The sequence below is a fragment of the Trachemys scripta genome, chromosome 7, assembly GCF_013100865.1.
Source record: "Trachemys scripta elegans isolate TJP31775 chromosome 7, CAS_Tse_1.0, whole genome shotgun sequence".
NCBI lineage: Eukaryota > Metazoa > Chordata > Testudines > Emydidae > Trachemys > Trachemys scripta.
This window is the reverse complement of record NC_048304.1, coordinates 43,418,586-43,432,328: the sequence shown is the minus strand read 5'-3', so window position 1 is coordinate 43,432,328 and position 13,743 is coordinate 43,418,586. Positions and strand designations below refer to the sequence as shown.

At 43.0% G+C, this 13,743-nt stretch overlaps 1 protein-coding gene across 1 annotated transcript in view; it reads right to left on the bottom strand.

Annotated features, from left to right (window-relative positions):
* The window catches only part of LOC117880047 (inter-alpha-trypsin inhibitor heavy chain H3-like), an 87,698-nt gene that overhangs the window by 59,825 nt on the left and 14,130 nt on the right, over positions 1 to 13,743 (bottom strand). Inside the window, 1 exon segment of the mRNA XM_034775721.1 lies at positions 10,641 to 10,695. Within this exon segment, the coding sequence (XP_034631612.1) occupies positions 10,641 to 10,695 (55 nt within the window).

Below are 13,743 nucleotides of genomic sequence, written 5' to 3'. Positions count from 1 at the left end.
CCAGAGATGGAGATTCCACAACCTCCCTAGGCAATTTATTCCAGTGTTTAACCACCCTGACTGTTAGGAACTTTTTCCTGATGTCCAACCTAAACCTCCCTTGCTGCAGTTTAAGCCCATTGCTTCTTGTTCTATCCTTAAAGGCTAAGGTGAACAAGTTTTCTCCCTCCTCCTTATGACACCCTTTTAGATACCTGAAAACTGCTATCATGTCCCCTCTCAGTCTTCTCTTTTCCAAACTAAACAAACCCAATTCTTTCAGCCTTCCTTCATAGGTCATGTTCTCAAGACCTTTAATCATTCTTGTTGCTCTTCTCTGGACCCTCTCCAATTTCTCCACATCTTTCTTGAAATGCGGTGCCTAGAACTGGAACAATACTCCAGTTGAGGCCTAACCAGTGCAGAGTAGAGCGGAAGAATGACTTCTCGTGTCTTGCTCACAACACACCTGTTAATGCATCCCAGAATCACGTTTGCTTTTTTTGCAACAGCATCACACTGCTGACTCATATTTAGCTTGTGGTCAACTATAACCCTTAGATCCCTTTCTGTCGTACTCCTTCCTAGACAGTCTCTTCCCATTCTGTATGTGTGAAACTGATTGTTCCTTCCTAAGTGGAGCACTTTGCATTTGTCTTTGTTAAACTTCATCCTGTTTACCTCAGACCATTTCTCCAATTTGTCCAGATCATTTTGAATTATGACCCTGTCCTCCAAAGCAGTTGCAATCCCTCCCAGTTTGGTATCATCTGCAAACTTAATAAGCGTACTTTCTATGCCAATATCTAAGTTGTTAATGAAAATATTGAACAGAGCCAGTCCCAAAACAGACCCCTGCGGAACCCCACTTGTTATGCCTTTCCAGCAGGATTGGGAACCATTAACAACAACTCTCTGAGTACGATTATCTAGCTAGTTATGCACCCACCTTATAGTAGCCCCATCTAAATTGTATTTGCCTAGTTTATCGATAAGAATATCATGCGAGACTGTATCAAATGCCTTACTAAAGTCTAGGTATACCACATCCACAGCTTCTCCCTTATCCACAAGGTTCGTTATCCTATCAAAGAAAGCTATCAGATTGGTTTGACACAATTTGTTCTTTACAAATCTGTGGTGGCTATTCCCTATCACCTTACCACCTTCCAAGTGTTTGCAGATGATTTCCTTAATTACTTGCTCCATTATCTTCCCTGGCACAGAAGTTAAACTAACTGGTCTGTAGTTTCCTGGGTTGTTTTTATTTCCCTTTTTATAGATGGGCACTATATTTGCCCTTTTCCAGTCTTCTGGAATCTCTCCCGTCTCCCATGATTTTCCAAAGATAATAGCTAGAGGCTCAGATACCTCCTCTATTAGCTCCCTGAGTATTCTAGGATGCATTTCATCAGGCCCTGGTGACTTGCAGGCATCTAACTTTTCTAAGTGATTTTTAACTTGTTCTGCTAAACCTACCCCCTTCCCATTAGCATTCACTAGGTTAGGCATTCCTTCAGACTTCTCGGTGAAGACCGAAACAAAGAAGTCATTAAGCATCTCTGTCATTTCCAAGTTTCCTGTTACTATTTCTCCCTCTTCACTGAGCAGTGGGCGTACCCTGTCTTTGGTCTTCCTCTTGCTTCTAATGTATTGATAAAAAGTCTTCTTGTTTCCCAGAAGACTGCTCCCCTCTATTATAAATTGACTAGCTTCAGCGAACAGAGTGACTAGGTAGCTTTCCCAGCTCTGACCAGGGAATGACCCATACATATCTGGATCCCATTTCCTAAGTGAAGTCACTAGAGAGGGGACTGTGGCAGAGGCACTAGAAAAAGGCCCAGATAGCTTTTGTCATGTCCAAATGTGCCCCCAAAGGATAACAGCCCATTCTCTCCTTTTAGTTAAAGACGATAATGGGAGACACCAGAAGAAATAGACATTGTGTCTTTTTGAGAGAGGAGCAACTTCCCACACGTTGATTTTAGTGTGATAGAGGAAAATCATCGCAAACCGCAGCTCCTTTACACTGGCTCTGTCAGTTGTGCAGTGGAAATTAAAGATCCATTGCACGCTTTCAAACCACGTGAAAATTTTGGGCCATGTTGGTGAAGAAAACCCTGGTGTCCTGGACCAGCATTTCCTTCTTGCATAAGAACAGCTTCTCATTTCCACTTGGGTGTGTGAGTCATTGCTGGGTCTGTAATGATAGCAGTGCGGCCTCACAAACTTTACATCAATCAAGAGTTTGACACTGATTAAACAGTGCTTTGAGAATATGACTAAGGTCCTACATAGAGCCACTGCTGCATACTGCAATTATACACGCCAGCCAGGGCCAGCGCTTCCCCTAGGCGGAAATTCAGCGGTGGGGGAGGGGTCCTTCCACTCCAGGTCTTCAGCGCAAATTCAGCGGCAGATCCTTCACTCGCTCCGGGACCCGCCACCAAAGTACCCCGAAGACGCGGAGTGGAAGGACCCCTGCTGCCAAATGCTCAGAGGAAGAGCGCTGTTGCCTAGGGTGGCAAAAACCCTGACGCCGCTGCTGACGCCACCCTTCAGAAAGGGGGCCTTTGTTCTGACCTGCGTTGATAGGTACCAGGCTGCATGGTATTCCAAGCCCCGGTTCTGCTCTTATGAGCACAAGAAGCAATGCAATTAGCAGACATAAGTTTTATTCAACTAAATCATATCATCAGTGTTTCTCTTTTTGAAACAGGTAACGCCTCCTGCTAAAATATCATAAATTAGAGTAGGAATCCCATGAGCGGAACTCTTCAAAAATCTGAAAACTAGATACAAATAATAATTCATGGGCTGGACTGTGACCTATTAAAAATTACAGGAATTAAATGCTATTTCTGTCAGTGTTGTGGGCCTGACTCCCAAAAGTGGCAGATAACAGGAGAGGAATATATTGTCTTCATCCAGAAGGAGGAAAAAATGGTATCTATTAAAATCTCTAGTAATATGCCCATTTACCAGTCAGACCTGTATCAGTCTGCCTTCCTTCCTTCAAACTTCTATTAAAATTTCATTGCCTTAAAGGAGCAAATTCAAAGTCTCTTGGTCCAAAATGGGGCAGAAGACACAAGAAACATATGTTGAGAAGGGGCACAACAGAGGGAGACTGAAATAGCCAATCCTAGGATGGCAAGAAGAGAATCCATTTCAAACCTTCATGTAATTTGCAGAGTGCCTAGATAGACAGTATGGAGACTGGCACCATGGTTTGCTGTGACAGTTTTAGTAAGGCATTAAACAACTTAATTGCATGTTTTAGGCAGTTGAAAAGGGAATCCTTTATGTGGTGTGACTTTGCATAGACAGTGAGAGAAGAGAACTTCAGTTATGTGCTGTGATAAGTGTGTGACTTTGGTTAATTAAGGCTTTAATTGTATTGCCAAGTCTGCAGCTAAATGGTATTTAATATCCAATATCCTGCCCTAATGACTTTTCATTGCCTGTCTGAGGCCATGTTTCAGATTTGTTTTATCATTTTATAACTTTTCTGACTAAATCAAAGAATAAAACTCTCTCTTCCCTACATGAATGAGCATAAAATTAGTGACCAGGACCCAGATCCTCAAATTAACGTTGTCACTTAATTCCCACTGCAACCAATGGGAGTTAGAGGTGGGATCCACAAAGGTACTTGGGTGCCTAAGTCCAATTTTTAGGCCCCACTGAGATCCACAAAACTCCCCTTTGACTGCTGCTTACCCCTCTATGTTCCTAAACTAATTCAGTGCCGAATCATGTGCAGAGGGAGTACCCTAGGTGCCTACATTTCTGCCTGTGTGCATGTGCTCTGCTGCCTCACCGTAGGCGCCCAGACGCTATCTTCTATCTATGCTCCAGACTGATCCACAAACCAGGGAAGACAGGCATTTGTCCACCTAAATTGCATGCTGGGCCTGATCAGGTAGGCATGCCCAGAGGCTGCTTACTGGATTGGACCCATTAGGTGAGTTAACACAACAGTTGCAGGTGGTGGAGGGAACCTTCCTTTATAACCTTTAGCTTAGTGGTTATGGGATGTGGGAGACCCCCAGTTCAAGTCCCTCCTCTGCCTGATGAGAAGGAATTTTAACAGGGATCTACATCGCTCAGGTGAGTGCTCTAATCACTAAGCTATAGTGTCATTTAACTTTGTCTAGCCCAATTAATATATAATTATTTAATTTAAGTTGAAAAACTTCAATAGAAGAGACTGAGGGAGCCCCATATCAGGATATTCCATACCATAGTGATTAGGGTTCTCACCTCAGATGTGGCAGATCCCTGTTCAAATCCCTGCTTCCTCTCAGGAGAGGGGGGGGGAGGACTTGAATGGGTGGGGGGTTGTCTTCCACATCTTGGGTGAGTACTCTAACCACTATGCTAAAGGTTATAAGAAAGCTGCTCTCTGTCCCTCTTTCCCCCCCCCCCCAGCTGATTTGTGTAAACTCATCTAAAAGTCCTGATCCAGTTGGTGGCATCTGAGCACACCTGTCAAATCAGGCCCATTCACCACCTAGGTGGCCTAATGCCTTTCTTACCTCAGTTCATGGCTCTCTAGCAGAGATAGGTGCTGAACTCTGAGAGAAGTGTGGGACTTAGGATACGCCCCTTTTGTCTGCAGCTCCTGCTGGCTGGCTTAGGTGGCTCCTAGCATGCTGGCTTTGTGGATTGCATTCAAAGGTGCCTATCGCTTTGCCTAGGGGCCTAAAAGTTAGGTGTTGTAACACTGATCATCCTATGCCTAAGTCCCTTTTGTATATATTAGCCTAGGTACCTAAATACCTTTGAGGATCTGGGCCAAACACATTTCAATGTTGGTGAAAGATAACTAGCTGACTTGATATTTTATGGACCTAGTGCTGCAACCCTTACTCAGATCTGAATTGTACTTACGCTTGTGGGCCTGTGCGATGGGGTTTCCACCCCACATAAGGCCTGGAGATGAAGATTAGGCCAATTAGGCCTTAACATTTCCTGGCTTTCCTCCATGTGCTGCCTATAGGTAAATTGGCATAACTTACCCCTTCAGGCCTTTTTGGGGATGAACACCGCATCACAGCCTGCTTGCGTGAATCTGCACCACTCAGGAGTAAAAGATGCAAAACCCAGAACTTTTATTTGAAAGGTGAAGTGTGTAATGTAGCTCTCCTGTCTTATTTTAGTAAAGTCCGTTTGTGTGGAGGGTTGGTTAATTTATGAAAGTCTATAGGTTGGAGAGCTCTTTTTTGATGTTTTCCTGTTTGCTGTTTGTTCTCCTACAGGTTTTTGTATATTGCCATTCCTAATATCTGACTTGTGTCCATTTATCCTTTTACGTAGGGACTGTCCAGTTTGGCTGATGTACATAGCAGAGGGGCATTGCTGGCACATGATGGCGTATATAACATTGGTGGATGTGCAGGTGAATGAACCGGTGATGTTGTAGCTGATCTGGTTAGATCCTGTGATGGTGTCGCTGGTGTGAATATGCTTAAAGTTGGCGGGTTGTCTGTGAGCGAGGACTGGCCTGCCTCCCAAGGTCTGTGAAAGCGAGGGATCATTGTCCAGGTTGGGTTGTAGATCACTGATGTTGTGTTGGAGAGGTTTAAGCTGAGGACTGTAGGTGATGGCCAGTAGAGTTCTGTTGGCTTCTTTCTTGGGCTTGTCTTGCAACAGGAGGCTTCTGGGTACATGTCTGGCTCTATTGATTTGTTTCCTTATTTCCTCGTACAGGTATCGTAGTTTTGAGAATGCTTGGTGAAGATCTTGTAGGTGTTGGTCTCTGACTGAGCGGTTGGAGCAAATATGGTTGTACCTCTGCTTGGCTGTAGATGATGGATTGTGTGGTGTGTCCGGGATGGAAGCTGGAGGCATGAAGGTAGCCATAGCGGTCGGTGGGTTTTCGGTATAGGGTGGTGTTAATGTGACCGTTATTTATTTGTTCTGTGGTATCTAGGAAGTGGACCTCCCATGTAGATTGGTCCAGGCTAAGGTTGATGGTGGAGTGGAAGCTGTTGAAATCGTGGTGGAATTCTTCCAGAGTCTCCTTTCCATGGGTCCAGATGATGAAGATGTCATCAATGTAGTGTAGATAGAGAAGGGGCGTGAGTGGACGAGAGCTGAGGAAGTGTTGTTCCAGGTCAACCATAAAGATGTTGGCATATTGTGGGGCCATGCAGGCCAGTCATCTCCCACAGACAGCCCGCCAACCTTAAGCATATTATTGGCTGTGGCTTCTGAAGGTTTCTAAAGAAGATGGCATCAACTTGAAATAAGAGAAATGGAAATAGAATATTAGACACAGCTGAACAATCCCCATTTTACCTCTCCCATATGCTTTTATTGTCCGTGTTAATATACCCTCAACTTCACCAGCCAGCTGGATCTACATGACTCTTCAAAAGGATAAAATACAGAGCCGCCTTCCCTACAGTGGATTAGAAGAAGCAAGCACAGAACTGTGGGTAGAGAACAGTAGACTCCAGTATATCCCAAAGTGTTTAGTAGAGTGACCCCCACTGATTTGCATGTCTAGCTAATCTGTATTGTTCTGGGGAAGGTTGCAGGAGACAATGCCTAGGAACTGTGGGAAACTAGACCCTGTTCCCAATCTCATAAGCATGAATAATCAGAGTAACTGCTAATGATTGTGTTTGACAAGAGGGAGGAACTAGGCAAGGGCAGGAGAACTAGTGACTCCAGGCCTTAACAGTAAAATTCATTTAATATTGCAGATAACTGAGTCTGTGATAAAGGAAACAAGGCCCTCACTCACATAACAGAGAAGGAACAAGATAGCATGATACAGGGTAAAGATAGGGAGGGGGAAAGGATTTACTGCTGGGGGAATTCATATGGCCGGCATTTTTCTGTGCCCTTGCACACAAAAAGGCAAATAAAATCTACGGGGGACATGGCCTCTTCCCCAGCAGCGCGTCTGTTCCAGCATGCATGGAGCAACCTCAGAGAGGGAGTCGGGGGGCTGGCCATGCATGCCTGTGTGATCACCGGCGGGGAGGAGGGAAGCTGCAGTATGTGGGTGGACAATCGAGAGAGAGAGAGAGAGACTGTCTCTCTCCCTCGCTACCATAGCTCACTGGTGTGGAAGGGTAGGGCTTTTTATTATGCACGAGGCAGTCTAGAGGCACAAATGTAGTAGCCCTGCCTGAGTTAATTGATTCATTCTCTGAGGCATTAGCAGCCTGACTATGTAGTATTAGTAACGTCGTTAAAGTTGCTGTTGATGGTTAATTGATCTCATTCTCTGAAGCAGAAATGTAGCAGCCTGACTGTTAAAGTTAATGTTGTTAATGTTGCTATTGTTAGTTAAACTGTTTCCATTCTCAGTCAATTTCCACAGGAGCATAAAACCTGTAAAAGTTTTAAGGCCCCTACATTGCCAGTGTGATGTAAAGGAGCCTTATTACAAATGACAGTAAGGGAATCCTCAGCTAGGAAGATCTATGTGCTTTCTCACTTTATTTCTGTGCCAAAGTGGCACAATGGGGTTAGAATACAGCTCAGGATTTATTTTACTTACCCATTAAAAAAAAGACTTTGAGAGTAAATAAAACATTTACAAAAGAGTCAATAAAATGTCAGGACAATCAGAACCAAGCACTTCCCAAAGTACCCAGCCAGGTCCAGGACAATGATTACCAAAACTATATCACTTTCATGTGTGAAAGTCTGAACAATTTAAAATGACATTCTACTTTTTTTTTTTCTGTTTGGTGTTCTGTAATGTAATTTAAATGAAAGGGTATTAGTTACCAAGTGTTTGTAACTTAACTTTCATGTGCTTAGGAAATGCTGAATAGTTATTGTGATTTTTCTGTATTGTAGTTTAAGTAAATTACCAAAACAGTTGAATCTGGTGTGATTTATATTGCATTATTTTGACAAATAAAGGATGCAGAATTTTGATTTTTTTTTGGTGCAGAATTCCCCCAGGGGTAAAGGATTATTGACTTTTGAAGGAGATGCTAAAATGAAAAGCTATGACCAAGTTTTGTCTTCACTGTGGTGAGTCGGCTGGTGCCGCTCCACTGTTGACTCTGCCTGCGCTTGTCGCGGTGGCCGAGTACAGGAGTCGATAGGAGAGCGCTGGGGGATGATTTATTGCGTCTAGACTAGACGTGATAAATTGATCCCTGCTGGATCTATCGCTGCCTGCTGATCCAACAGGTAGTGTAGACATACCCTGAGTCTTTGAATCACTCTGCAAATACGTTAAGACTTTCCCCTTCCACTGAAGTGCAGTGATAGGGGAGAATAGGACAGTCACTAACTAGATAGTAGCAGGGTGAAGTCAGGATTGCGGGAAAGGTGTATTTGCATTGCAAGAGAATGTTAACGTGAGCAGGGCCGGCTCTGGCTTTCTGGCCACCCCAAGCAAAAAAAAAGAACACCTGCGGGTGGGGGAGAGAGAAGGGGGGCGGCCAGGGCTTCAGCGGGGCACTGCCACGCGACCCCTCCCGCCATGCCACCTGCTGGAAGGGCTCCGCACCGCTCCGGTCGGCGGGAAGGGAAGGACACGGGCTGCCCTGCCGGGCTTGCTGCAGGGTGCTCCCATCCTCCACGCCGCTGCCCCCTACAGGGCGGCCGGAGCGGAACAACAACAACAACTAAAAAAAAAAAGTGGCTGTGCCGCCCTAGGATTGGGCGGAATGCTGCCTCCTACAAACTGCCACCCCAAGCACCAGCTTGTTCGGCTGGTGCCTGGAGCCGGCCCTGAATGTGAGAAGGAATGGTTGGAGCTGGTTGTTGGTCAGAAAATGCCTAGGGGGTGAGAGAAGTAGAGAGTAGTTCTTCCTTACAATGACTGCAGAGAATATATTATGTGTTTATCTTTTTAGAAATGTGGTAACCATATTGTCTACACCCAAAGCCCTGCACTTGGACATGTGCCCTCCCAAATATGCATACAGATAAAGAAGTGAAGAAATCCCAATACTCACTCAGGGGTAGAGGGTCCGGTCTGTTTGAGGAACCTTTCATAAAGCCCAAAGAACTGAGCCTCGGAGAGTACAGGGGCAGGCAAGGAAGAGTCGCTGATTAAATGAACCCATGCTGGAGTATTCATCCTAAAATAACATGAATGGAAAGGAAATATGAGTATCAGGAAAGGAATTCTCTCCTGTGTCTCCTGCCTCCTCATATACCATAATTTACATTAATAACACCGAATGATCCTACCACCTGGTAAAATCAATGTTAATGTAACTTTCTTCCATCGTCTAATAAAATCTCTATTGTTTCATCAACAGAAATTTCAATCAATTTGGGGAACTGGGCTCCTGTCAACTCATAAATTCTCATATCAGCTAAATGGGCAAGAGAGAGGAAAAGCAGTGAGCCCCATGACTCTCTAATCCCTATATGGCATCAGCTCTCCTACCATGTGCTTTATTTCATCAGCCATTCTTCTTGGTCTTGGTCACTACCAAAGGAGAAAATAAACTCCATTGAATCAGGGATGGAGTGTTACATTACTCACGGGCAAAGGATTTTAGGGAATAATCTCTTTACAAGTGATTGAGATCTTTGGAGGAGCTCTCAGTTGCCCCTTCCCTAAACTGCACTGTAGAAATACCTTTGTAAGTACATTGTCCTCTTAGTAGAGCTGTTCCTCGCCCCCTGCCTACCCTACAGTCCCAGTGAAATACAGAGAGCAAAGTTGAGATCACACTACACATGTATAAACTGCTGCATTTTCTGTTCCTAATTCCCTTCTTTTCTCACTCTTGAGAGCATCATAAATTAGAAAAATGGGTCCCAAGCTCCAGATGTGGGCATTTCCAGACTTTGCTGGGGTCCAGGCAGGACACACACCCCAGCTAAGGAAGAGTTTTTTGAACAGTGCTGCATCCACATTTTCAGAAAGATGGGGGCCCTGTTCCATACATGTACCTGAATCCCTGCAGCCCCCAAAGTACTCTAACCTAGGGCAAGGAGTATGCTCATTGCCAGAATTACCTGATGACTGAGGATGGATCTGGCTTTTTGAAAGGTGAAGAGAGTTCATTTGGCAAGAAAAAGTACGTGAGGGGCCAAAAAGTTGCTGAAAATTGGGTGTGGACACGTGGTCTGGCCCTTGATGGAGCCTTCATCCTAAATGAAATGGAAACAACAAAATGTTAGGAATGGGTAAGGCACTGGGAGGAGTCTATCGATTTTAGGGTTGGAATACACAGTATGTTTATTATTCTGTTCCTCTGTGTAAAATGACAGACAATATCCCAATGAGTTCCTAATAAGAGTATTTTACCAATAACCAAAGCAATTTATTAACTATGGGTTTAAGGACTGCTGTGAACAGTAGAGGAGCTAAAGGTTTGCTGACTCCAGCATTGAGCAGGAAACCTGATTTAAAAGGGTAGCTTAATGAGTTTTTGAGGCACCTAAAAATATTATTTTAGGAAGGGATCTCTGAGAGGAACCCAGACATTTAACCACTCAACTGTTAGGGGGTTCAGAAGAAGACATGTGACACTATACACTAAGCAGAGCTGCCTGCAGGATTATGTGTGAAGATGTCAGTGGGCTACATGGTAGTCTGAGGCTTTTTGGCTACACTATGTGGCTCGAACTCTGACCTTTTCCCCTGTCACTCTCCCCCCCACACACACTCGCTCTCTCCCATGTGGTACAATGTAAAACTTTTCTTATCTTCTTACCAAGAATCCAACATGGACTTCAGGTAGTCCATTGTCCACTAATGGGTTCTGAGACCTTAATTGAATAAAAATAGAGAAATTTACATTAGACATTAGGGAAATCTTCCATGCGGTTAAAGAGCGATGATCAGACAATGGGAGTATCTTGTCGTCTGAAAGTAACCAGTGCCAGATGCTTCAGAAGGAATGAACATTACTGGGCAATTTCAAGTGTTGTACAGTCCCAGCTTCTAGTACTAGAGGTTTAGGATACCTGGAGCATGGGGATTGAGTCCCTGACTATCTTGACTAATAGCCACTGATGGATCTATCCTCCATGAATTTATCTAATTCTTTTTTGACACAGTTATACTTTTGGTCTTCACAACATCTCTTGGCAATGAATTCCACAGGTTGACTATGCATTGTGTGAAGAAGTACTTCATTTTGTTTTAAACCTACTGCCTATTAATTTCATTGGGTGACCCCTTTTTCTTGTGTTATGTGAGAGGTAAATAATACTTCCCTACTTTGATAGATGGATAGAGAGAAGTTGTGGTGATTTGTGATATATATTTATTTATTTTTAGGCTCACTGGCTAGACAGAGGATTATTATTGACTTTTGAAGATAGGACTGTTTTTCAGGTTGGTACTCATCTCACTAGTGATAGGGCAAAGGAATTAACATAATTAAACAATGAGGTGATCTCTGCAGCTGAAGATGGCCTTAAAACTGTTCCCAATATCTCATACAATATCCCTCTGTTTAAGAGACTGATTAAGTCCTATTTAAGGTTTTTCCCAGCAAACAAACCCAATAAGCTATTGCGACAGTGGAATAGGCTCCGCTGCTTTCTTTAGGACAAGTTCAAAATTAGGTTTGTAGCAGTTGGAAAGGCATTTAGCAGCTGCCTTTTCAATGCAGTTAATATGATCATGAAAAAAATTAAAAGCGGGCATTGTAAACCAAGAGTCAAATAACTTCTGAGCAATTCTTATGACATTAACTCTCTGAGTCCTTATTTCTATAATGAAGTTAACAGTCCTTCAATATAAAGAAAAGTCAGACTGTGAAGCCCTTGGTGCTGCTCCTTGAACAATCCTTTGCCAGATCTACCCATTGTGCCCACAGAAGTGGAAAATACACAGGCTACTGCACTAGGATTATAGTGGAGGTGGTTTAGGTCACCTAATCAATGTCTTTGCAATCCATAAAACAGGGAGTGGGCACAAGTGAGGGGATAGTGAAACAATTAGATTTTAACTTGCAAGGGGTAACCCATCTTATAATGGATACAGATACTACTAATATGTGCATATATGGGATAAAGTGAGCCTCACTGATATTGACTTTATAAGACACATAACAATACATGACATGGACTCCTGGATTAGTATGGGGAGAATTATTTAAGGGTTATACATTTATTTTCCTAGATTATTTCAAGCAGGATGGATTTGATTCTGAGTCTTTTAAAATTTCATAATTTGAAGTAGAACTGATGTTAATAAAATACATTATGAAGAGAACTGAGTGGATTAGGGGATTGATCCTGAGAAGACTTCTCTATATATGGGCCAGATCAGTATTGAAAGCAAGTCAATGGCAAAGCTGGGGACTAGATCTCAGAAGTCTGGCTCTCAACCCCCAGCACTAACTACAATGAAAATATCCACCCGAACAACAAATGATCCATGTTAAAACCCCCATGACTGAAGGAGTTGAAATCACTGGTGTAAGTAGACAACAGACAGTTTAAAAAAGAATAGACACCAAGTAATGTTCAGGTGTGCCTGAAATGTCTTGAAAGTCAAAGCTGATGTTTGATTCAGCATTCTGTCTATCATTCCTGCCATACTAGGTTAAGATTCTTTTCAGGCTTTTCTTTGTTAGCTTTGTTTTCATTTGAAATCATCTAGGTTCAAAGTTACAGGAATAATCTATCTAATGCCCACAAAGAACTAGGCAGAAACTCCTGTGGCCCCACAACTCCATTCATAAAAAAACTCACACAGTTCTATTATATTGGGTACATGAAAAAATTCACTTACTTCTGAGGTCTAAATGCCAAATCTTGAACTTATGTAAAAAACTGTCAAAATTGCTGCAGTACAGCACAGCACCAACTCTCTCTCTCTGAGGCCAAGTTGAGCACTGACTTTTGTCCATTGCCTCAATAGCTTTGCTTGGGCTAGAGGATGTCACAATGAAGGATGTGGTGCAATTGCCATGACAACCAGGTGTTAACTCACAAAAAGGGGGTGATGTAGTGGCTGTTATGTATGTGTGCATCCCTGCCTGCCCTGCCCATTTGTTTATGAGTATATGCCCTCTCTAGAGTCTAGCCCAAAAAGGTAAATAAAAGCTCCAATTTTAGGGAGAACTGGTGGTAATTCTCTTTTTGCTCAAGTGACAGAGGCCTTTTTGGAACTGAAGATCCCGAGTTCTGCTTCCCATGCTTGGCTAACAGCTGGCATCTCTGGTGTCTGTCTGTAGTCAGCCCTGGTTCAGTAAAAGTAGTTCATCACATGACAGGTAGCTATAGAGAGGAGGATAGATCAGGAGAATCAGGAGATCTGGGTTCTTTTTATGGTTCTGCTTCGACTGACTGTGACTTGTAGAAATTGCTTAACATCTGTGCCCCAGGGACAGACTACAAATAATATTTCAATTATCTACTTTGTCTTTTTAAGTAAAGTACCTGCTGAAGAAAAGCATTATATATCTTTTTCATCAAGCTATACATTGTACAAATACGTTTATAAACTGACAACTGCTCTAAATATCAGATATTAAAGCAATACCCTAATTAACTCTTTCTGATCCTTTCATCATCAAATATTAAAGTGCCAAACATTAATTAAGCAACAGAACACCCTTGTGAAGTAATTAATTATTATTACACTCACTCCACCAAAATGAGGTTAAGTGGTGTAAGGGAAGTCAGTGACAGAGGTGGGAACTGAATTCAAGTTTTGACTTTCACACCCCTGCTCTAACTACTGAAAAACACTGATATGGTCTTAAGACATTTTGTGTTACTGACTACAGTTAACTGACCTTACTTTTAAAAATAAAACTGCTCCATGGATGTGATATCTCAAACTTTACTTAGCACATA